At 36.8% G+C, this 24,170-nt stretch overlaps 3 protein-coding genes across 3 annotated transcripts; 2 read left to right on the top strand and 1 right to left on the bottom strand.

Annotated features, from left to right (window-relative positions):
* Nucleotides 1–3,631: 3,631 nt before the first annotated feature.
* Nucleotides 3,632–6,192, top strand: LOC139126611 (sulfotransferase 1 family member D1-like). Its single transcript, XM_070692667.1, has 5 exons — nucleotides 3,632–3,832; nucleotides 4,308–4,437; nucleotides 4,900–4,994; nucleotides 5,678–5,854; nucleotides 6,086–6,192. Exons 1-4 carry the CDS (start codon nucleotides 3,698–3,700, stop codon nucleotides 5,828–5,830), a joined length of 513 nt encoding a protein of 170 aa, XP_070548768.1. The 5' UTR covers nucleotides 3,632–3,697; the 3' UTR covers nucleotides 5,831–5,854; nucleotides 6,086–6,192.
* A 5,043-nt stretch (nucleotides 6,193–11,235) lies between these two features.
* Nucleotides 11,236–12,075, top strand: LOC139126609 (adenosine receptor A1-like). Its single transcript, XM_070692666.1, has one exon. It carries the CDS (start codon nucleotides 11,236–11,238, stop codon nucleotides 12,073–12,075), a length of 840 nt encoding a protein of 279 aa, XP_070548767.1.
* Nucleotides 12,076–12,978: 903 nt separating this feature from the next.
* LOC139126598 (uncharacterized) lies at nucleotides 12,979–23,853 on the bottom strand. The gene is made up of 7 exons (XM_070692661.1): nucleotides 23,756–23,853; nucleotides 19,797–19,885; nucleotides 18,955–19,011; nucleotides 18,325–18,435; nucleotides 17,182–17,298; nucleotides 15,970–16,108; nucleotides 12,979–15,732 (listed from the first exon to the last, which is right to left on the bottom strand). The coding sequence occupies exons 4-7, from the start codon at nucleotides 18,421–18,423 to the stop codon at nucleotides 15,293–15,295; spliced, it is 795 nt and encodes a 264-aa protein (XP_070548762.1). The 5' UTR covers nucleotides 18,424–18,435; nucleotides 18,955–19,011; nucleotides 19,797–19,885; nucleotides 23,756–23,853; the 3' UTR covers nucleotides 12,979–15,292.
* Between the last annotated feature and the right edge of the window lie 317 nt (nucleotides 23,854–24,170).

The raw sequence follows: 24,170 nt of genomic DNA, 5'->3' as shown, positions 1-24,170 counted from the left end.
TGGCATGCCAACTTAGACTCCCTGCTGTGTGACTGGTAATGAACTTGACAAAAGTACCTGAAACCCAGCGGAAAGTGTTATTGATGGATCAGTAATCTGGTTTACCATTATTTCGATCAACAATGGGAGCTTCTTTACAAATTATGTGACATGTACAAATGATCAAACACTTCATTAAGATAATTCTGTTTGAAATCTATCAAGCAACATTAAAATGTTCAACACTAAGTCCATCAGATGAGCAGTGAGTGTACTATAGCTACTTAGTAAACTAGAGGGTGTATCAGTAGCAATAAAGTTAAGGGTAGTGCCAGATCACTGATGTAAGTTAAACTTGCTCATCAGGCAGGTAGAATGCTCTTAAAAAGAAGAATAATAAGGAACGACATCAACAGTTCAATGTCAGATAAAAAACTTAATCCTTTTAGTTTTAGGGTGTGGAGATTAAGACCCAGAAAATTTTCCATCGGAAAAATCAATTTTAAGACAAAATTGCCAATGATATTCAGACGTTGAAGTCAGTGAATCAAGTTTGTTGCATCAAGTGTGTGACATTCTGTGCTCTATAAATTGACAATACATCGTTTGCTTAGAATTCACTTGACATACGAGCTGTGTTGACAACAAGAATACTGGAAATTTCAGCATGACATACAGATAAGGTTATACAGGGTAGTTGATATACATAGGCACAATACTGAAAAATAGGATAATAATTACAGCTCATGTCCCTTTCAGTACAGTCTGTCTGCCTGCCTGCAATTTTTCATACAAGTTCACAACTTTTACAATAAAGTACCTAATGAGTACCATAAAGCCAGCAAGCTGTAAGGCTATCCTGTTGTCATAAAAGACTCCCACAGCAATGTAGTACAGTTGATGATATAGTACGTTCTCATATCATTGACTGCATGACCTGTGAAAACCTGATACATGGAAATTCATCTATCATTGTAGCATGTGTATGGCAGTGAATGTGCCGGGCATTTATCCTAGCTGTGTGAATATATGCACGCAAACAGAGAAAACTAAATGCTTGTACACTGTCGGGATATAAAGTTGTTCATGTATTTGTGTGTCTGTGGGATAATAATAATTATGGTTTATTAATACTCAAATTGTGACCCAAAATGGTCAAATAAAATGAGTTTACAAAACAGTCAAAAAAAATTTACAGTACATCACTAAAAAAACTACAAGAAAAGACCTCCTAAGGAAGCAAGACATCAACTGGTAATTTCAAAAACGAGCACCAAAAACCCCTAAAGGAATTTGAAAAATTAAAAAACAACAACGACGACAAGACATCAAAATAGACACAACAGAAATTTGACAAAACCAACATTCACAACAGCTCAACACAGGACAGAGAATCATGAACTCTGGAGTAGTTTAATGCAGTAGACTACTGGGCTTGATTCTTTACGTTTTGTGCGGATTTTAAAGTTAACCAAGCTTTTGTTCCTTGTCGAATATCCGTGACCTGATTTAGGGGAATATGATAATTTAGTTTATGGTCTGGTTTTATGATTTCCTCAGCAAACTTTTTACAAATTTTCTGACGTCTAGTTTCGAGTGTGTCTAGCTGTAATAGAGAAAGTGATTCACTGTAAGACAAAAATGGATAAATAATTCGTAGTGCTCTCTTCTGGATTCTTTCAATCGTTGATCTATTCTTTTCAGTGAGACCACCTTGCCAAACAGTACAGGCATATTCTAAGGTTGATCTAACCAATGAGATATAAATTTGTTTAAGCTCATGAGCTGTAGCCCCAAATCTGCACAAAACACGGAGAATGTGCAACCTTTGTGAGGATTTTTTGACCATATCATCAACATGGTTATCCCATTTTAGTTTGTTATTTATGATTAACCCAAGAGATTTAAAATTCTCTTTGATTTCTAAGACACTGTTGCCTAGTAACAATGGCGGAAAAGGAGGAGGTACCTTACCAAAAAATAGCCTCATTTCTTTACATTTTTTTGGGTTTGTTAGTTTCATATTATTAACTGAAGCCCACTGGTCAATGTGTGATAATGTTGTCTGCATCTGCGAATTAGTAGGAGTACTGGAATGAACACATTCTGACACCGTGGTGTCATCCATGAATATAAAGTTTGATCCCCCAATACAATCAGGAATGTCATTAATCATGAGCATAAATAGAATTGGGCCCAATTTTGTTCCCTGTGGAACACCTGCACGTATTGTTTGCCAGGAAGAAAAGCTATCACCAATCTTCACCCTTTGAGATCTATTATACAAGAAATGTGCTGTCCATTTAATTATGTTACTATTTATACCGAATTTTGATAATTTGTGAAGAAGTATGTTGTGGTCAATCTTATCGAAGGCTTTACTGAAATCAAGGTAACAAATTCTAACCATATTTCTTTGACTTTCCAGTTGCTCGAGCCAAGTCTGTATCATATCTATCAAGGCAGTTGTTGAGGACGATTTCTTAGCACCTGCAAATTGCGTTTTTTTTTATCTTATCCTTTACTTCCTGTTTGATCCATTTTTCAATCAAACTCTCCATTACCTTGGCCACACTGTTGGTAAGAGAAATCGGCCGAAAATCATCAAAGGAAGCAGGGTGGTTGTTTTTAGCTAGAGGAATTACAATGGCCTCCTTAAGTTTTGATGGAACTTGACCTTCTTGAAAGGAATAATTAAAGATATCAACAAGGGGAACAGCAAATTCATGTGCAAATTCCTTCAACAATTTATTTGAAATTTGGTCAGGGCCACTAGCTTTGGCACAGGGTAATGATTTTAAAAAGTTGACAATACCATTGTATGTAACAATCGGAAGGGAATTACTATTTGGGAGATTACGAATAAGCTCATCATAGTTTAAGGGAACATAGTCCTTTGTTATATTAACAAAATGATTGTTGATAGCATTGGCTAGATTAACACCACTTAAACATTCGCCGCTAACCTCAATTTCTGGGATGGTACCATTTCTCCTACGACCACATATCCTGTTAACTTCATTCCACCACTGTTTACTATTTGCAGATGCAGACTTAATCTTCTCAGCAAAGTAATTCTGTCTGTTTGTGTGAATTGCCCGATTTACCTTATTTCCCAGTATCTATACAATGTCGACTTTTGGTTTCTAAAAGCCTTCTGGCGGCATCTTATCATATACTTAATCGAGGCAGTTATGAATGGTTTATCAGAACTGGAAAAACGCAGGGGCTTTGGGGGGAAAAATTTATCAATTGCTGTGGAAACAGAGGTTGCAAACGAATTAAATTTTTCCTCACAAGAAGGCTTTTGTAAAACATCAGACCAATCATTATTAATGATCCATTGCGCAAATTCCCTTTTACTTGAATCTTTCATGGGTCGGATATTTACCTTTTTTATCGGAATTTTCAAAATTTGACAAGATTTCATCGCCACCATTGAATGGTCTGAAGAACCAATGGACCAACAGAAAAGGGGGGATTATACAAATGGCTAAGGTTGGTGAATATGAGATCCAAGGTTGCATTGACCCTCGTAGGAATATTTACAACTTGTTTTAAACGACAACTAGTCAAAATATTGTTCACATTCAGTCGAACTATGGGATGTCATAGTTGTTTGCTGATTTTCGTTCCCTTTTATTACAGGATGAAATTCTTCTTTCTGATTATCTATCGACTGATATTTTGGCTGCTGCCAAAAGGTGCGCAGAAAACAATGAGAAATTATCGAGCGACTCTCATGGCATCAGACGGAATGAAGTATTTGAACTCAGTGACGTCACCACGCCTAATCAAGTCCCATTTGCCGTGTAATTTCTTTCCAGAAAAACCTCTGAAAAAGAAGTGTAAGGTAGTGCAATGTTTTGAATGTCTTCAATATTCAAATGAACTTTGATTTCACAGTTTTCTCACTGGTACCAATGTCACTGCCGCGGGGAACGTGTAGGCGCTAAGCAAGGTAATGCCGGAGGAGTCGTTAGTTTGTTGATAGTGCGCACGATTCCAAAATCTGGCACTGTTATGTTATGAAATCTTGTCTTTTTACCTTTGTTGAGTGCGCCAAAGAGATGGTCAGTTGGTATATCTGACTTGATGTTGTCAGCCTAGTTTAGTCCCTGTACAAGAAACGCCGCTTGGTCGGCGCAGATGAAGTGGTCTCATCAATAATTGACACCAACAAAATATAGGTTGTCATTTCCACTGCTTATAACACTTCTTCAGCCATTACATAATCGGTATAAACATTGGGATTTACTGGGCCTATTGTACGGCGCGACTTTGCAATAGTCCGTTGAGAAACACTATCTATATGTTGTATCTTTCAGATTGTATATGTTCTGAGGAATCCGAAAGACACCTATGTATCATATTACTACTTTCATATGAATAATTGGTTTCATGGTTACTACGACAAGTCTTGGTCAGAATTCTACAAAGCGTGCGTTGACAAACAATGTAAGTTTGGCTTGCTATCAATCGCAGTAGTTTTAGATACAATGCACGTTTCCAGCCTGAAAATGAAATCCGGTTATTGTCATATTTTTGTACTTTGGAAATGGGAATTCATGTAGATTTAAACAGTGGCAAGTATCGAAAATACCGGCCACTAACAGATATAATGTATATAGCTCATTATTGAATTCTTTGCCTGCTGCTTCTCCTACTTAACTCGCTATATGTAAAAAATGAAATTTTGTTCCTACTGTGATATAACATTCACGGAAATAAAACTTAGCCCGGATAATGCAGAACTACCATTATACTTACACCTGTCTCTTCGTGTGTCCAGTCAGTATGCAAACATACACACTGATACAATATATTACTTCACTGACTCACATAATGGTGTCGGTAAAGCCTAAAATCTGCCAAATCATGAGCCCTTTACCAATCGCCTCAGTGTTCTTCTTTACGCAGTGCCGTATGGCGATTGGTTCGATCACGTGTTAGGATGGTGGAAGCACAAAGATGAGAAAAACTTTTGCTTCTTGAAATATGAAGACATGAAAAGAGTAAGTAGTGTCTTTGTGTCCAGAATATGAAATGGTTTCATTTTAATTTAACCCCTGTAAAAATATACTGTAAACTATAGAAGGCGTCATACTTCTTTTTCGCTAAGATGCAATGATGTCACACTTCGATCGAGGCTCACCAATTTAGGACAACGGAGGTATTGTCCGAAACACGTAGCGTCGAGGACCATCAAGTCGTACGGTGTACGAGTAAATAAATGCCGTTATTTTGCAAATAGTCGCATATTGGAAGATAGGTCTGGAGTACAGCTTTTTCAGAATGACCTGTCATACACTGCATAAGAGGGTGCAGACTGAGAACGTGTTCGGCGTGTCCTCTACGCGAATTTTCAGCGCGCTCATTGCAGTGCACTGTGATGAAATTATAGTTTAGCAGAATAATATCAGCTAAATTCAACGCTTTTTTACTTGTCATAGGTCACTATGTGCCATGAAAAGAGTGAATCCGTTTTTCTCTTTCCCAGTGTTTTATGACAATACCGTGAGGTCAAAAGATAAATAGCGTCTCATAGCGCCAAAAGTTATTGGAATCTGCGTCAATTGTGTGGTTCTTCAGGTCCACTGCTTCCAAAATTTACTGTACGATGAAACTCCACATGTTCCTGACGTATAGACGTATATAATACATGATAAATCCACGATTTTGTATATTTTCTCACAAGAATCCCCGAGCTGCAGTGAAGACGTTGTCATCGTTTTTGGAGAAGGACTTATCAGAAGAGGAGACGACAAATATTCTCGAACACTGTAGTTTTGAAAATATGAAGAAAAACCAACCGTCAACATGTCTCTACACACTGGCGTATTTGACCTGAGGAGAGGTGCATTCATAAGAAAAGGTAATGGCATTTTAGAAACTTGATCATTTGTTTGCAATCCATAAGCTAAGGAAATACTATCATCATTATTTGATACGTCTATATAGTTCCATCTAGGATGCATTGTTGCATAGTCTCAGCCAGTTATTTGCCATCAATTTTGACCATGCATCGTCTCGGAATTGCCTATTGGGGCGGGGATGTTAAACTGAACTTGTGGTAAAACAAAAGGTTGTTTCTTTGGAACTGTAGGTGTCGTCGGAGATTGGGAGAGCCACTTTACTGTGGCTGAAAATGCTGCATTCCAGGAGCTCTATGACAAGAAAATGAAAGTTCCGGACTGACCTTTGACATGTGACGTCATACAGTTCATTAGCCATCCTGTGGTAATCTGTACATTACAGCCATCCTTGTATCATATAACAGCCCATTTGCATAATAGTCGTTGATTAAGTTTGTGTATGGAATCTTACGACTGTCTTCTGGCTGTTGGTCCGTTTGGATGATTGTTTTATCTAAAGACATCAACTTACGACGGATATTTTTGTGATCTTCACTGCTATCCATATTTTCTCTTTTTAGGAAAATCAATCAATCAATAACCTGTCTTTCTCAGAGTAAACAAAAAGTGGCAGATGTTTTGAATTTCAAATGTCAGTATTTTTTATTTCTCGCTAATCCTAAATGAAACCCCAATTGTTTTCTCTGAGTCAATTCTTGAAGGAAAATGATTATGCTGCTTTCATTATAACGAAATGTACATCATTACGTAAAAGGCACAATCATACGTACTGGTTATCTATCTGTTGCTTGCATGCTTCAAGTTTCGATGGCTTTCATACATTAACTAGTTTCATAGCAGGTTTGGTCCTGTATTAACTCTGAGTCGTGCGTTTGCATTCTCATTTCTGGCCACCCTTGGCAGAATGACGAATAACTACAACGACACTTTTCATCCTGTATCCATGGAATGACGACAGATTTATAAACATCAGCATACTCTGGTTTAAATATCTATTAAAATTATGACAGGTTCTTGGTAAGAAATGATTAACAAAGCTTGCAGAATATGCAAGTAGGTATGATGACGCTGTGTTGGAGTGGTGGGTGGGGAGAAAATGTAGATAGACAGACAGACAGACAGACATTCAGACAGACAGAGACAGAGAACCAAATATCGACTCAGAGAAAACGGAGACACTGTGTCATAACTTGAGCATTCCTGATCATCGATGCCAAAGCTATGACAATGATGAGAAAACTGTCCACTTGTGCATTAATGATTTTAATTCACAAACGATAGACTCATTAGTGGCTATTAAAATGTTCAATATTAATACACATCAAAGATTCTTTGGCATTTATTTCTTAGATTAATCGTAATAAATTTATTTCAATGAACTTTACGTGCCAGTCTTGTCATATGTTCTTTGTTTTGGATTTTGTGTTTGTTTTCTAAGATGACGTCTACAAGACCTTATCAAGGCTTCAATCTAAACTACGACTAAGGAATGTGCGAATTGAAAACTAAATACGATAATTTAAACTGCTCCAATCTCTCAGGTTGCTAAGGAGACGTACATCACAAACACACTGATGTGATTCAGCGATCATAACGGTCCAAGCGGAGACATTTCCTTGTTTGGATAAAATGGCGTGGCGATTTTTCTACATGGAACTGTTGTCGTCAAAATGGATTTTCGTCAATTATGACGGACTAAATAACACATGCACTCTTACTCTGCAAATTTTTTTCGTTCCATTTCTGTGCATGTCCTATTTAACTCTCGCAGAGTGAATTAAACAGGACCGGGCTCACATTGGACAAAATCATAACATCTGTCAGCAAAATAAATATTTGTAATTTCTAGGTTTAGTGGCACAGTTTTGTTTATTCTGTTTAATATAATTATGATTAAAATTGAATTATGCAAGCTCTTGTTTCAACTTGGTAAAACTTTGGAACTATGGAACAGTGGATCAGATCAGATCTCTTGGTAACGCAAACATCAATGGTATCTAATGGTGAATTAGCAATTGGAGAAATGTAACATTACTCAGCCGTGCTTTCCTGTTGAAATTGACATTTCTGTATCGTTAGGCACCATTATCATTGCTTATGCTTCGATGTCTTATCACATGCAATGAATTCTAGAAACATGTTTTTGCAATATGTCCATCAATAGCAATTCATTTCTCGTCATGTCGATGTACCGCTGTACTAGAACACAGATAAATTACCTGTTTTGAATCACCAGCTTGTTTTGTGCATGACCATAATGAATTTATGTATTTGGCTATGTCATTTAAGGTTTTATTTCCTTTATCAAAGATCACACATGTCATACTATTATGACAAAGGTGTTAAATCGGACAGAGAAACTGACGGCATGAACTTGTAAATGACACAGTTTTATAAGTAGAACTGTTTTTGCGTCATCGTAAATTCATTTGTAGCTTTAATCTTTTCACATAACAGTCCATCTCTTAATCCTGTTTATGTTTCTTATTAGCGAATCCTCACGGCGATGACATAGAAAAGCCGATATGAATTATTTCCGATTTGCTGCAATGCAAATACAGTTATTTAGCCACTTATGATTCACAATTGCTGTTGGCTATGAACATAGTTGTCAAACAATATGTGGACTTGTCTTAGAGAAAAGGGATGCGTCATCTCTATTGGGTCTTCTGTCACTGTCCCTGCAGTGGTGGCGCTATATGAGACTGACACCGTACTACTCCACCTCCATTTTGAGGTGGAATGCACCCAATAGACATTTCTGACGTGCAGTTTTAAAATTCAGCTATCGGTCTATTTTGCATCTGTTGTGCATTTTGTCCCGATATTCTTGATCATGTATAAAAGAGAATGCTTTAAATCATCCTATTAAGAGAAAACTTAAGATTATCAAGAACCTATATCGAGGTATGTATTATCATGAAGCAGACGGGACTCGTATTAAAGTAGTTGATATAGTTCCTGGATTGTTTTATTTACTGAGCCAACTAGCAAAACGAGCTCTCTTCATTCCGATGTTGATGTGGAGAAGGCAACCCTCATGTGACAAGCAAATCAATATTGAAGGCAATGATTAAACAAGGGGATATGGATTACTTGCACGTGGATACACATTGAAGCAGGTTTTATGGTAACACATTTCCAACAAGAAAATGACGGAAAATGGAAGCCCATTTCGACTCATCGCTGGATGGCAGAGAAAACTCAATGCTGGAGAAAGTTGCTAGCGTCATCTATATCATCTTGGCTTTTTTATCGTTCCGGTAAATTTCATAGTTACTGGAACCGCGGTTTCGTTGAAGTCGTTGCGTATTCCGACTAACTGGTTCTTCTGTAGTCTGTCTGTTGGCAGATCTGTTCATCGGAGCCGTGATCATTCCATTTGATATTATTTGCATTTTTGATCCACACATTTCGACGTCTAAAGTGTTCTGTATGATCGGCCTGTCTTTATCAAACTCAGTGGGTATCGCATCCATCGTAAACCTAATAGGTAAGCTATACCCCTTTCCATTATGTTATGGGTCTGATGTCAATTATGCAGCTCTGTATTATCACGTTAATATAGATTAGTAGATGCACAGATATCTTAAGATACTTGGTCTTCATGATGGTGGCGATGACAACAGCTCGAAACGTAACTTCACTGACAACATATCCAACAATTTCAAAGAATATTCTGTATAATGTCAGTTATTGAAGTCAGCATTGTGCTCAATCTGTCTTTCATGTTATCTGTGCCTTCAATCCTAAGATATTTATCATAGATATTTATCTTTCATAGAAACCCACCATGAGGACAAGTGTGTTAGTTTGCAAAATGAAGCTATGTATATATGACAATGTACAGCTGAGGAGTCACGTGAAAGACGTACAAACATTTTGGCGCCAAAGTATTTAATATTTAATAATTGAGATGCCAACTTCCAAACGGGTTAGTGTCAGCAGGCTTAAATCATTAACCAGCTACATGGAACCAAACATATTCCCAAATTTTAGGATGACCTGTGACCTACTTTCGTTTGCCTCGCAACTTAAAGGGGCACAATTTTAGTGTTAAGTTGAATGAGGCACGTTTGAGGTTTTCTCTTACACGGCTACTTACCACACCAATCATGGGTATACCTACATCTAGAACACGATCGGAACTAATTTGGGATAATTGGATCTTCATATTTTTCAAATTTCTCAAAGTTTTAGGTGCCCCATTGCTGAATGTTGCTATATTACAAACAACTCATAAAAACAAGTGTGTATCTTAAAAAAAATAGATGAGCTTACATTTCAGATTAAATCGACATATTTCACCATCCAATTATCCCAAAATTAGTTCCAATCGTCTTCTAGGCTAACCGGTAGCGCCAGAAGTTGTTTTTCTTGCACATGGACATGTTTGTTACTTTATATATTCCTAAATTTTGGAATGACCTTTTGTGCTACTTAACCTACCCTCAGGTGTCGTATCATCCAAAACAGTTGCAGCTTTTGTATTAATATATAAGTGGCACAAGTTTCCCACCTAAATTGTATGACAATGATCATTACGCAACCTCATTAATTTTTATTCAGTTGCCTCATTAGTTATAACATATATAGTGCAATGCTATCCAACAGCACTCATAGATTTGCTTTAGATGAACAACAAGGACGAGGACATATATGATACCTACTTTTTTCCTTTGATAACCTTTGACCCAGTGTCAGATATCTCATCAACAGCAATCGGTGAAGCTCGTATTTTTTTCCTTTTGTTTTTTTTTAGCAAAACATCATGCGACCTGTTACTATGCTACAGACACTTAGTTTTATTGAAATTGGTTCTCTTATGATCTCACTTACTCAGGCCCCGTCAACGCTGCTTGTAACTTTAATCTATATTTCGAATTCCGAAAAAGACCAATCAGGCTCAACAACCTTAGCTTATTAACCCCCTCCAAGGTGCTTAAGCTCAACGAATTCATTGATCTTGGCAAAGAAACATTCTTGAAACGTCACAACACATTAATTGCCACTTCTCTGTCATTGAAAGCTGAAGACAGCGCTTGATTGGATGCATTTAACACGATTGGAACTAATTTGGGATAATTGGATCTTCATATCTTACAAATTTCTCAAAAGTGTCATGTGCCCTATAGCTGAATGTTGCAATATTACATTACTCAGAAATAAAAGCAGGTGAGGTTACATCTGTAGATTAAACCGACATTACTTCATCATCCAATTATCTCAAATTAATTCCAATCGTGTTAAAATATCCTCAAACTTTTTTAAAAACCGTGACGAAGAAATGTTTGAAGAAATGTCAGAGGCCTATGTGACTCACAGATACTCACATCAAATTCTTGTTCAATAATGCTTAGCGAAACAACGTTCTGTTCTAATGGTTTTCTACTTCTTTTTTCCACAACAAGGTTTGACAGTAGACCGTTGCGTGGCGATTAAATGGCCTCTAAGATACCAATCAATCGTCACTGGAAAGTTCACGGCCATAATCATCGCCACTCAGTGGATCTTTGCCGTTCTCTACGGTTTTGCGCCAGCTATGGGCTGGAACAACATCGACGACGAAACTGAATTGATTCGTTGCGAACCGGTTCTCATCACAACGGTCGAATACAGCATGGTTGTAATATTCGTAGTGATTATTCCGACCTTGACTTTCGTCTCCGTGATTTTCTGCATCACTCTGGCCGCTGCTAACCGACAAATGAAGAGAATAGAAGCAACAACAGTCTCCGCTGACCAGAATGAACCGACCATTAATCGCAACCAGCGTAAAAACTTTCGAATTACGAAAACTTTATTCGTGTTGGTCATAATCACCTACATATTTTGGCTGCCCTTTGCTATCGTCTGTGAGATACGCAAAATAGCATTTCACTGGGATAACTTGGATGAAGATGGCATCGCTCGCACATATCACCTTCATCTCCACCTGAGCATTTTTGCTTACCTGTCCGCCTTGATTAACCCTATTGTGTACTCGTATGGAAACAGAGACCTAAAACGCGCCATCAAGAGAAAATTGTGGAAATTATACTGCTGTAAACGGCAAAACTCTACACAGCCAGTCTTAGTTCAAATGGACGGACTGCCTACGAACACTGCGGACAGCCCAACTTGTATCGATGTCAGCATAGCCGCGTCTGGTGTCGCCGGTGACATTTCAGAGACCGTTGATAAGGAGGTACAGAGTTGTAGCCCTGAAAACGAATTGTAACCTCAATTATCATGTATGTTACCGAAACATGTTAACAGATGACACTTACACAGAAGGATTGTTTGAATGTACGTATTATGCATATATTTTTGTATCATATATTTATGGATGGATTGGAGGGAGAAGAGAAGGGAGAGCTTGCGTGTGTGGACGGAAAACGTCGTTTATTCTGTAAAAGTTGATAATTAACGAGCTTTGCGAAGCAGGTCGTGGCACTTTGTGCAACGTGATATTCGTGCAGGTGGACGTGCCTAGAAACATTCGAGGGCAATGACGAGCCAATTCAAAGAAAACGACACAACTAAATATGTCACGGTGGACGGGTATTGAGGTAATAATTATTTAAGTCATCTTTTTTTTCAAAAATAGAAACAAATTTGTAGGACAATTTCAAAAGTTTTGAACTTTGCTATGGTGGCATCTTCAAATGAGATTACGTAAAGGTACATACATTGTTGTAACACTGACGTAATTGCTTCCGCATCGCAGCTACAGGATACCTCTTTATGTTGTTAACAAAACTGAGTGCATGTGCACTAATTTTAATAACAAACCAACCAGTATTCTTCTTTTCGCTTGTATTTTCTCCTATTCGGAGTAAACGATACCAGTTATCGAAACACACTCGTATAAAAAGAACTTAGAAGTTAAAATCTAAATAACTAAATAACAACATCTCGTCAAAGTCTGTTGATTTGGATGATTGTGAAGTGTTTTCAGGTTTAGCTCTGGCTCTCTGTGTCAGTCTGTCTCTCTGTCCCTCTCTCTCTCTCTCTCTCTCTCTCTCTCTCTCTCTCTCTCTCTCTCTCTCTCTCTCTCTCTCTCTCTGTGCAATGAAAAATTAATCATGAGATTTGTTTCTTTCAATGCGAAGAATTTAATTAGTTACAGTCACAATTTTATTTTTTATTTTTTAAAGACTATCATCATTATAAGTTGAATGCTACAGATAAAAACATTACACTGTGTCAGATCATTGGATAAGCGTCGTCACATTTCTCAATCCATTAAACATGTGACTTATATAAGGTTTGCTATACCAGTCTATAACAAGAGGAAAAGATACAAAATCAGATTTTAATTTCTTTTTTCATTCTTCTTAAAGTTTGCTAAAGTTGGATTTCATAAATATTTTAATAACTGTAACAGGTATGCCTGATTGAAGGCCGAGAGTGTCATGTGATAAAGAATACGGCATATTCTAAAAAGGCAGCTAGCAAACATATTTTTCGATCTCATTTATATAAACAATCCATTGCTCAATTTAAGCTGACTTAAGCTCCTGTAAATTATCCGGTGAGTTAATGTGAGTGTACTGCAGAGTATTGTCTTAATTTTATAGCTTACATCCAAAGTCAACTGCATGTATGCAATACCACATCTGTAAACGTATTGTCTCAAGTTCTAAAAATAAATGACGAAACGTTTTTTCAAAAAAAATCTCAAAGCCCATTTCATTATTCCATAAATAGATCTCGCTCAGTAATTAACACAGTTCACGTGATTCTAAACCCGACGCTGTTTCTATGTCAACAATATTATAGTTGCAAATGATGATGGCATCGCTATATTCTTTGAGAGTTGACATGACAGCAAATGCTTAACAAATAGATTAAACATCTAATGACATGTTCTACTCAGTAATTCAAGTATTTATAGGCTGTCGTCTGAGAGTAGGCTTCCGTGGAGAGAGATCAATATTCCATATCTCGAGTTCAAGGTCTAACAGGTACTTCATAGGTAATTAAAGCGAAGTTCATGAATTTTGAGAATGTGGGCAATTTTAAACTGATATCGCCTCACGTGACCAAAAGCGCGACACCCGATAAGCAAATGACGCCAGACAGCCACGCAGTTATAACGACTTTTTGTAGTACTGACACTTTCTTTAAAAAGTTATTATAAAGTTTGTTTCATACAAGTCTCATATTTGAAGCTACTTGTATCGCAAAAATACACTGCAGATGTTAAAACAATCGCTTCATTGTTGAATGCTAACAACATGAAATGTTCCATAGCATCGGTGACATTAGTGCGAGATAATCGTGTCAAACAACCATGAAAATAAATTTGAGGAAAGTAACTGGTGAAGAGTGGTTCCACTTCTTCATCAACGACATGAAAAAGGGGTGAATTTAACATGAGGATATAAATGCTGTTGTGGGATGATCTGCTCAGTCGTAGCAATATCTATTTAGCGCTTTGCTTAAACACGTAGAGTGTTATCATCGGATAATATTACCCATAAGAATATGAGAGTCTTAGCAGTTTAAGTACACAGACTTAAACTTTCACTCAAATTCTCTTTCAGCAAACTTTCAACCATTCTCTTTTAATGCAAGGAATAAAAATCGGGGTCACCGTTCAACTCTTTGGTTTTACAGAAGCAGCTGACCCATGGTCAGCAAATAAAAATCATGAGTTAAACAAAACTAAGCCGGTGAAAACTTGACTTACTATCAAAGCCTAAAAATAATCCCCCACAAGTGGTTAATCGAAGCCGAATTGAAAACGTTGGAGAGTAATAATGTCTGTCCCAGAGGCGCCTTCTAAGTTCTACCTTAAGTTAACACTATCATTACTCTTTCTCATTGTTTAAAAAACTCAAAAATCGCCGTGCGAAGTTAAAGATTAGAGTAGTGTAAATTACCTCACATTTATGGATATAGAAGCCACTGTTTAGCAATAACGCTATGAGCAAGCTTGGAACTTCTGCAAAGGAATACCATGAGAACTAAATTTAAAGTGACTATTGCTTTCAAGTTTTAAATCACTTAAAATTGAACACGATTGGAACTAATTTGGGATAATTGGATTTTCATATTTTTCAAATTTCTCAAAAGTGTTAGGTGCCATATAGCTAAATGTCGCAATATTACAAATTGCTCATAAAAACAAGAGTGTAACTTAAAAAAGAACTTCAGATGACCTTACATTTACAGATTATATCGACATTACTTCACCATCCAATTATCCTAAATTAGTTCCAATCGTGTTAATTGTAACATTATAAGAGTCTGAGTACATTTTCTTGCGTTTCTATTTTCTGTTCATTTTCTATGTTGACTTCAATGACCAAATTGATTGTCATGTGGATCATAACACGTTAGATGCACTGATCCGAGAATCTGCATTGTCTAGATCAGCCATATTTATAGCCACATGATCACAGTAGAAACATTTATTGATCAAGAGTCAGAGCGCGGAAATGTTGTGTCTAAGCTTCGTTCTCCACTAAAGGAGATCTCATATCATCGTTGACACAGTACTCAGCTGGAGCGGCGGAGGCAGCTTCGTTGCCGTCAGAATTTACGCCTGCGCCCTCTACGTTGGTGATGTCATTTCCTTGATACTGTTGGTGCTCCTGGACCTCGGACTGTGGAGTGAGCAGCACCTGCGATTGCTGCTGCAGTGGCCCGGGTCTCTGTAATTTGCCTGATTCAGTATGCTGCTGTTGATTAATTTGTGGCTGCGACAGTGGTTGGTGTACATGTTGCGGTTGTCCAAACGAAGGCTGTTGTTGATAGTGAAACATCTGCTGGGGCCGGTGCAAATAGGTACAGCCTGTCCTTTGTTGGTATCCTGGGACCTCCTGGTAATAGGGAATGGCGCAAGGTGCATTGGTACAGACCGCACCTCGTGTTGATCCGATATGACCTGTTAGCAAAGTGCATTAAATTTGTCAAAACTCTTTGAGCAAACAAATCACAACACAAAAAAGAAAAATAAAATCTTGTCAACAGTCATGATCATTTTTGTAGAGAAATTTGTCGTTGTTTTGTACATCGTTGTGCGCGCTTCCAAGATAAGATCTAGATGTTCCATTTGCATAATCATCAAGTTCTATATCCAAATAACGTGAGTTACTTTCTAATCTTTACTATGTAGCCTCACCTGTTCTTTGCTGTTCATGCTGGATGCTAGACGACACGACCCATGGATTATTAATTAGCCCCATTCTTTCCATGGGATCTTCCTGTTGAATATTCCGTCTCTCATTGGGAACACCATAGGGAAACGTACCATTCAACAACTATAAAGGAATAATATTATTTCAAATTAGTATAGCAACTAGAGACAGTCCAGGATCGATTACTTAGATTTGGTTTAGGATAAGCAATCAAAATATTACAATATGGTGTTTTCAATCGAGTGAAAACTCACAACATACGGCATCCAGCCAACTAGCGAAGAAGCAACAGACAGAACCGCTCGGCCAAATCCCCACTCTAAAAAAAGCGTGGTTCAATAACCGGGCTAAGTTGTTACATTTTTCTGACTGCGACCGCTCCACACGTTGTAGAGTTCATGAAGCACTCACGCTCGTACACTCACTATCACACATCCGCGTACACACAGACAAAATAATCACAATACGTGGTGGAGTGGCTGTGCAATAGTTTTAACATTACCAGGAATCTTTATCGAAATCAGAGAAAATCATTTGAATATATGTACATAAAAGATCATAAATAATACTTGCGAGAAGTATGTAGGCCAAATAACGTTTGAATTTCAAGATGAAAGCATGGATTTAAGGAAGTTCGGTAAAATTTTGCACAAAAAGGTATAACATAAATGTAACTAAAACGTTGAATAAAATATACAGTGGATCCGGACGACGTTTGGTATTACCCGCTCGGAAAAAAAACAAACTTGTGCACGTACGATAAACACAAAGACAAATCAGGCTTCCATTGGCTCATGTAAGAAAGAAAAACAGCGCATTCATAGAAAGACTAGCATTGTGCAAGTAGTGAGTATTAATGCCATTAAGGGGGGCTGAGGACCGTCGCATTTTTTCGTTAGCCGTATGTCAAAATAGACTGAACAAGTTAATATAACTTTCAGAGGGCGAGCGCAGGATTAATGCCATGCAAATAGCCAATGACAAAAACGTCTGTGCAAGGACCAGGAATTTGGGGATGCCATTTAAAAACAGATTTAATGTTTTGATATACTGAAACAGGCACCAAGAGACCAGTAGGTCATTCTCAATAAAATGAAATGCGGGAGCAAACAGCTTAATCTCAGTCTGTACAAAGTGGATGTGTAGTGATGTCACAAGAGATTCTATATTTCCGTTAATATTGAAAAATAACTTACGCTAAGAAGTTGGTTATGAAAGACAGCTCTACAACAGAAAGCTGATGAGATTACAGCAATGACGTTTTCTGCGACGGCTACAATCATCAAGAAAGAGTCTAAGACAACTTGACCGATCTATGTAGTGTAAGAGAGTATTAAAGTCATTAGTAATAGTTCATTTGCCGTGTGAGGTAGTAACCGAATATGATCATGAAAAAAAAAACTATTCAATATTAGATATCATCAACACAAGAGGGAACGTTTGATAAGATATACATAAAAAACTGACTAAGAACTTTTTATTTTTTAATTCTTAAATCTTTGGAAAGAAAGCTACACATTTTAAGTTAGTACAACTATAGGTACAGGAGAATTTTTAAGTATAAGAAACGTCATGACAAAAAAACTCCCACATAATGCTACTGTACTCATGTTTACAAATGTTTTGATATGAATACACTCGACAGTGCGTTGCTGAAATATGATAGTGTAACTTCACAAACTGTGAATTATAACTTGCATTGTTTCCCATCGACAGACACGCGCATCTAATGGCCGTCAAATTAATTGCCATTAATTTACTAGAATTGGTAGTCGTTGAAATCTTTCAAAAAGTCCCCACGTGTTACAACAAAAGATGTACAGAAAGTAGCATTACGAATAAAGTTACCCCTGTGTTCGGTGTGACGTGTATCGAACGCTATGTTGATTCCACTTACTGTCACGGTGGCATATCAAATCGGGCGCATTTGGAATCGCAAAGCGTTAAAGGCATGCCCACTCGCTAGAGCTATTTCAATTAAGATACTTCTGATAAGACATACTTTTACTTGTCTTTATTTGATTTCTAGTCTGGTTTTAATTGTCACCATCTCCATTACTTTACTTGTGATGAAGTAAAGCCTTTTTCTCTCTTTCATTTTTCATTTCGATGTTAATGAGAAAGGCATCAATTATGATAATTTATCAGACGTCATTCTAGCTCCAAGTCAGAGATAAAGTCGAGTATTAGAGAAAATTAAAATGCCTCGGGATAATTTCCACTGTTGTCTCATATAGAGGCCACTTTTCAAGACTTGTTAATGTGCAGCAGGGTTATCACTACCCCCCCCCCCATATATGTAGGTGTGTCATGTCACCTCGGTTTGTGTAAATACTTACATCAGGGAAGTACCAGTAATGATCCTCGTATATCATAAATACGCTCATGAGCAAAAGTACAGGCGCAAACAGAGATGCTGACACTGCCGAAAGAATCATTGACGCTATAATCTGCAATGATGAATAAACGGATGTCAGTTTTTGAAAATTATTCCTTCTTGGCTAAATCATTATTAATACACGACATAAGTAGCTGACAAAGTATTGTTTTACATTGCCATTGCAAATTGAGGAGGGTTTTCGTATATACATGTATAGATTTTGATCCAGAGTGAATTTCGTTTAATTCACGCATTCTAAAAGTTAGAGTTAGCGGACTCGACCGACCGCACAGATTGATTAAAACCGAATTTATGAAAGAATGTATTGATTATCATCTTTCGATTATCCGTCACCTGGCCGATAACAGGCACAACGTTTTTCATTTAACATCATTAAACTAGACACTAAACACCAGATTTTAAGGGGGCTGACCCGGAAACAAAAATGTGCTGTAAATTTGAAAATTAAGTACTGTAATGATGGATTTCATAAAACTTAATCAACTAGCCTTAATGGTAAGTAAACCTATTTGTTTGGTTGTTTTATTAATGTTTTCAGGGAAGCATTTCTATTATTAGGATAACTCACCAATCCATTAGCCTTTGTCAATGCAGCGAAAAGTCCAAATACACCGCTGACCAAGAACTGGAAAATTAAGGGATTGATGAGCCACTATTAATAAGAACATTACCAAACTCATTCCTACTCCTTACGTTCCCCTTAAAATTAGAGGAGTACAAAAATTAAGCTCGATAATTTATTTATCTTATTTGTATTTAATTTCCCCGAAAATGTTTCTAGCGCATTGCAGATCTCCATCTTTGCTCCATGGTCATATATGTGAGTTGCAAAACAATTTAAAGGTACGTGAATCAGAGTATTCAATACACGCCCTATGATAATATTCAATACAGGAAAGGAAAGTACAGTATTTGCATCGCCTATAATGACTCAATTACCGTCATATAATACGCATGTGCATATCGGAAACAAGTATTAAACATAATTATATTTATATTATTTTCCTTAATGGTAAGTAAACCTGTTTGTTTGGTTCTTTAATTGAAGTTTTCAGAAAAGCATTTCTATTTTTAACATAACTTATATTGTTTTCCTAAACTTTTGAATAGTTCTTTCATAATTAGGAATAGAAATAGAATCACCATGCAAAGTTTTCTTATTTCATAGAAGCACGGTTCCGATATTGACAGACATTCGCCAGTGGAAGTACATCTATTCTCTCTTTGCTCCAAGGGAGAGTATTTTGTTTGCTAACGACAAGACGGAAATTTAATATTCTCAGCAAGTTTAAAATTGAGTCAAAATTATCTATAGGAAAGCCAAGCATTACAAGATTGTGTGGCGTCAAGAATCGCCGTGAAGCGGTATTTTTTCTTTACATGAAATTAAGATAAAAATGCATCACTTACGAATGCGCCACACCATATTCCACAAGCGATGGTTGAATCAAAACATCCAATAAATATTGCTGTTATTCCCAAAGCCACGGCAATACCACCTAGAAGAAGTTGACACAAACTAAGTCCAGTGATGGTTCGTTTGGCAAAGCCTGGTCTTGTATCATTCCTTATTGTCCCCTGCAATTGCTGACTTAGAGATGTGTATGATTGCTGCCCTGGTACATGCGACTGGCTTGGTTCATCCCGCTGTGGTTGCATTATAACGAATACTCTGACATAAAGGTGTTAAAACCGAAAAAGATTATCATATGCTCTTCAGAACGCAATAATCAATCTAATTTTTGCACGCTCTAGCCAATTAAATTGATAACATAGCCCATGTGTAAGAACATAGTTTTTAAGGTTATCATCCTGATTGTATGACCATAAACAAATTACAGCGAAAGAATCACCGTGTTTTTCTTTGTCGCTGAACAACTACAAAAGTCCAGTTCATGTAGCTGTGAATGCATTACAACTTATACTCTGAGAAAAGTGCTAAAAACAAAGATATATTATCACATCCCGTTCGAAATACACTAAGTATTCCATCCAATTTTGCATATAGAAGGTAATTACAAATTAGCAATATATCTCACTTAACATAGATTATGATTAAGTAATAATGCAAAGACAAGATCACGATTTGTGTTAATGAATGTGATGTTGTTGAGATGTAATCAATTTTGCCGTCATGAGCAACGGGCAGACACGATCTTGCCTGTGCTATCATGCGTATGTACGGAGCCTTCAGTTATATGAGGGGTAAGTTGAGGAGGGAATAGGAAATGGTAAATATTATACAAACCTCCAGATAGAGAGTGCCTTGTTTTGCAAATTAAGCCTGGGATTCATTATGTGAAATTTTCTCTTTGTTTAAAGATTTTAGAAACGTTTACAATAAAACGAATTATAATAGCTATACCACAATATGTGAATTTTTATATCTAGTAGGTTTAATAGCTAAATGTGTACATAATAAATTGCACTGATTACACTCTTCTGGTGTGTGTACATTCATCTAATTATCCATATAATATATACAGTGTTACAGTATATGATATGCGATGTATTATATGCATTCGCCCGCATTCAAAGCAAGAGCAAATGAGGCTAAAAGTACACGTATGACGCTCGACGAATTCCATATCTAACTTCAAAGGTAATTATACTTGACTAGAGAACTATGATTGAAAGTGAACACTTTTTACAAGACATTTCTATATAATATCATTCAAAATAAGAATTTTCCACCTTACAAGATTAGCTTAATTTGTGTATTTAAATCTGCTACATTATTGATTTGAACGTACTTGACTATGTTAGGGTGATTATAATTTTATGTGTGTGCAACATATATGATATTGACATTTTACACAGGGTGTCTCTTGGAAAGCTAACAATAATTTTTTTTCCGAATGAATACAAAATTAGTTATATGTTTGCATCAATATATGCTTTGTTGTTGGTATGAATGTACTTCACTAAATTAGAGTGGTTAGAAGTGCATATGTGTAGAACGGTATGATCTTTGAATTCAACACATAATAGTCTGTTCACTGCAAATGAGAGTACAAATAGCATATATCTATACCCCTGAACTGACAGACTGTGCTTAATAAGAGCTAATTACAAAAAGTGGTATTCTTTTGTAGAGCAAGACCTAACATGTTGCAATATGGAAAATTAGGTCAAATCCCAAAGAATGATTAACAATGATAATGGAATAAACGAATGGATGTGAACTTAGGTAAACATGCTTGGACGTCTATTGGACAAAGGGGTTATGGGATCACACATTCCAAGTTTTCAAATTCGGAGTGTCAGAATTGGATAGTGTCATGTTTTATAAATCGCATACTGGAAGTCACGTTTTAGATGAGATCAAATGCAAACGACGATTTGGTACGTGCAAAAAGTACGCCAAGTATGTCAGAACGCGGTACAAGGGGATATCAGTGCTAACAGAAGGGCCATATCGCCGAAGCCATTCACATGTACATAAGGTAACGTTGATTAGAACACTCAACGGGAGAAGCCATTCTTTATACAACAAAAACAACCTGATTAACAAGGAAATGTCAAAATATGTTTATCCCATAGATTTAGTAATTAATTTAGCAGTATTGCGTTAAATACCGTTTCACTGTCGGTAACAACACTGAATATGGATTGAAATAGGATTGAACATACAATTATCAATAATTATACATTGCTTGTCGAGAACGTTGATGTACATAGCACCATGATATCTCACTTTCGATAATGTGATGCTGTAAACTTTAATTCAATCACCGTATCCATCGCTTATATATCCAACTGTATAGGGAATAAATTAGCCACAACCTCTCACCGCCATAAGTCAGCCTATCCAAATGCTATCAATGCCCAGTGTGAACCTGCTTACAGGGAATCGGGGTGAACTGGTTAACGAAAAGTTTGATGACCACAGGTAAGCCAAAAGACATGTTTAAAAGGATCACAATGGACGATGATCGAATGACCCATGCTTGAACCTTATTCACCACCTACTTTGCACTACGAGTCCAATTTATGTATACAGGGAGGGTACAAAAGTTAAACATTAGATATTGCGTGCTTACACAAGTTCATTAGATGAGATCTATCAAAGATAGCCTTTAGCTTGTTCTCATTTAAATGAAAGAAAACTTCGGCCTTTGGAGCAAAGGTGACACCAGTATTATTGACTAGATATCTGTAAGGTTGTGGTAGGCAAACCTTTACCCTACTGGCGTAGCGCCAACACACACATTGAAACACCCTTGGACCAATAACGCACATTGACATGTTCGGCAAAGTGACTTCATCAGATAAAACAAGATAGTGTGCCAGTCAGTGATCGAACAGAATGACCGTTATTTGTGGTGTTGCTGAAAAAGCAACTCTATCGTACAAATAGACAAAGCAACAGACGGATAGCCAAGCGTAAATTCGTTCGTTCTTCATGACAGCAGTGGACTACATCAGCAGTAGTGTCTTTTCTCATGTCGGCAATAAATTTACGTCGTTTTTTGACGACGTACTTTTTCAGATATTAGAACAGAATTTGTGATTCGTTGTCTTTTGGTTTGAGTATGTGAACTACATCTTCAAAAATGGATAATAAAGGCTCTTCTGTTGTAATATTTTCTATTGTATTATATTGTACTATAGTGTCTAATATGAAACAGGATGAGTTATACAAAGATCTGATCTGATCTGATCTGATCTGATATGATATGATATGATATGATATGATATGATATGATATGATATCATATGATATGATATCATATCATATCATAATCGTTCCCATTGTTATACAAGCGATCCTGTATCGCCCCATCTTACGCTATGCCATATTCTATTATGGTCCTGTTTGTTCGTTCGTTTGTTTTTTTTGTTTACAGATTTCTTGTTCTTCATTGACTTGCATTGATTTCTCATTACCTAGAAGTTTTTAAGACATTTAAAAATAGCTGAAGTAAGAATTTTTATATTTGCATTCTTGGAGAGAAAGATAGCTATCTGTCAGAATCCGTTCCAATGTAATATTGCCACGTAGACCTTTGCTCTTTTAGATAAGATAGACCATTAATATTAAGAATTAATTTTTTTTCGCTAGATATTTTAAATCTGTCATATTGTTAAGGCAATACTGTAATGATATCATTTTATGTGATCGGGTTTTTGGGGACCTTTCTCTTCATAATAGGTCTTGTTAACTTATCATTTAACATTGGCTGTTCATACCTAACAAATTAATGAGCGCCATTCCAACCTCAACAGTGTATCTATGCCTCACGATTACATGACAATGAAATGTGTGTGAATTCATGCACAAGTTTGATAAAGTGGAATGTACCCTTTACATATTATGATTGCCTAGTATCCTTGGATAACGCTATCGCAGCATCGATATGACCTACCTGGCTGATATGACTCACGCAATGTCAAGTCTTGAAGTTCCTTCTGTCCCTCTGCGGTCAGCGCTGAAATAGATGACGTCAGAAGTATCTCTATCTCAACGAAAAATGTTAGGAATTGCAACCCTGATGAACATGTCAATTTACGTTTCCTACGTGGCAACGTAACTAGTAAATCAGTAAGTGAATAAAAACTTTGTTGAGATTGACCAAATCCGCCTTCCTTGCTATTAACTCGAACTTGAAATCATTTGTTTGATATTCTTCCTATGAGAAGTTCAGGGCACAAACTTGTCTTTCGGACGGTACTGCTTAAATGTCCGTATGATGCCTAACTCTAAACCGTCCATTAATGAGTGACACGATAGTCGAATATAACTTTGTTCAAAAAAAGAAAAATATATCCCATTGCAAGTTG

The sequence above is a fragment of the Ptychodera flava genome, unplaced genomic scaffold (genome assembly GCF_041260155.1).
Source record: "Ptychodera flava strain L36383 unplaced genomic scaffold, AS_Pfla_20210202 Scaffold_106__1_contigs__length_256847_pilon, whole genome shotgun sequence".
NCBI classification, from domain to species: domain Eukaryota; kingdom Metazoa; phylum Hemichordata; class Enteropneusta; family Ptychoderidae; genus Ptychodera; species Ptychodera flava.
Note: the sequence above shows the minus strand (reverse complement) of the source record. Positions and strands in the feature narration are given on the sequence as shown.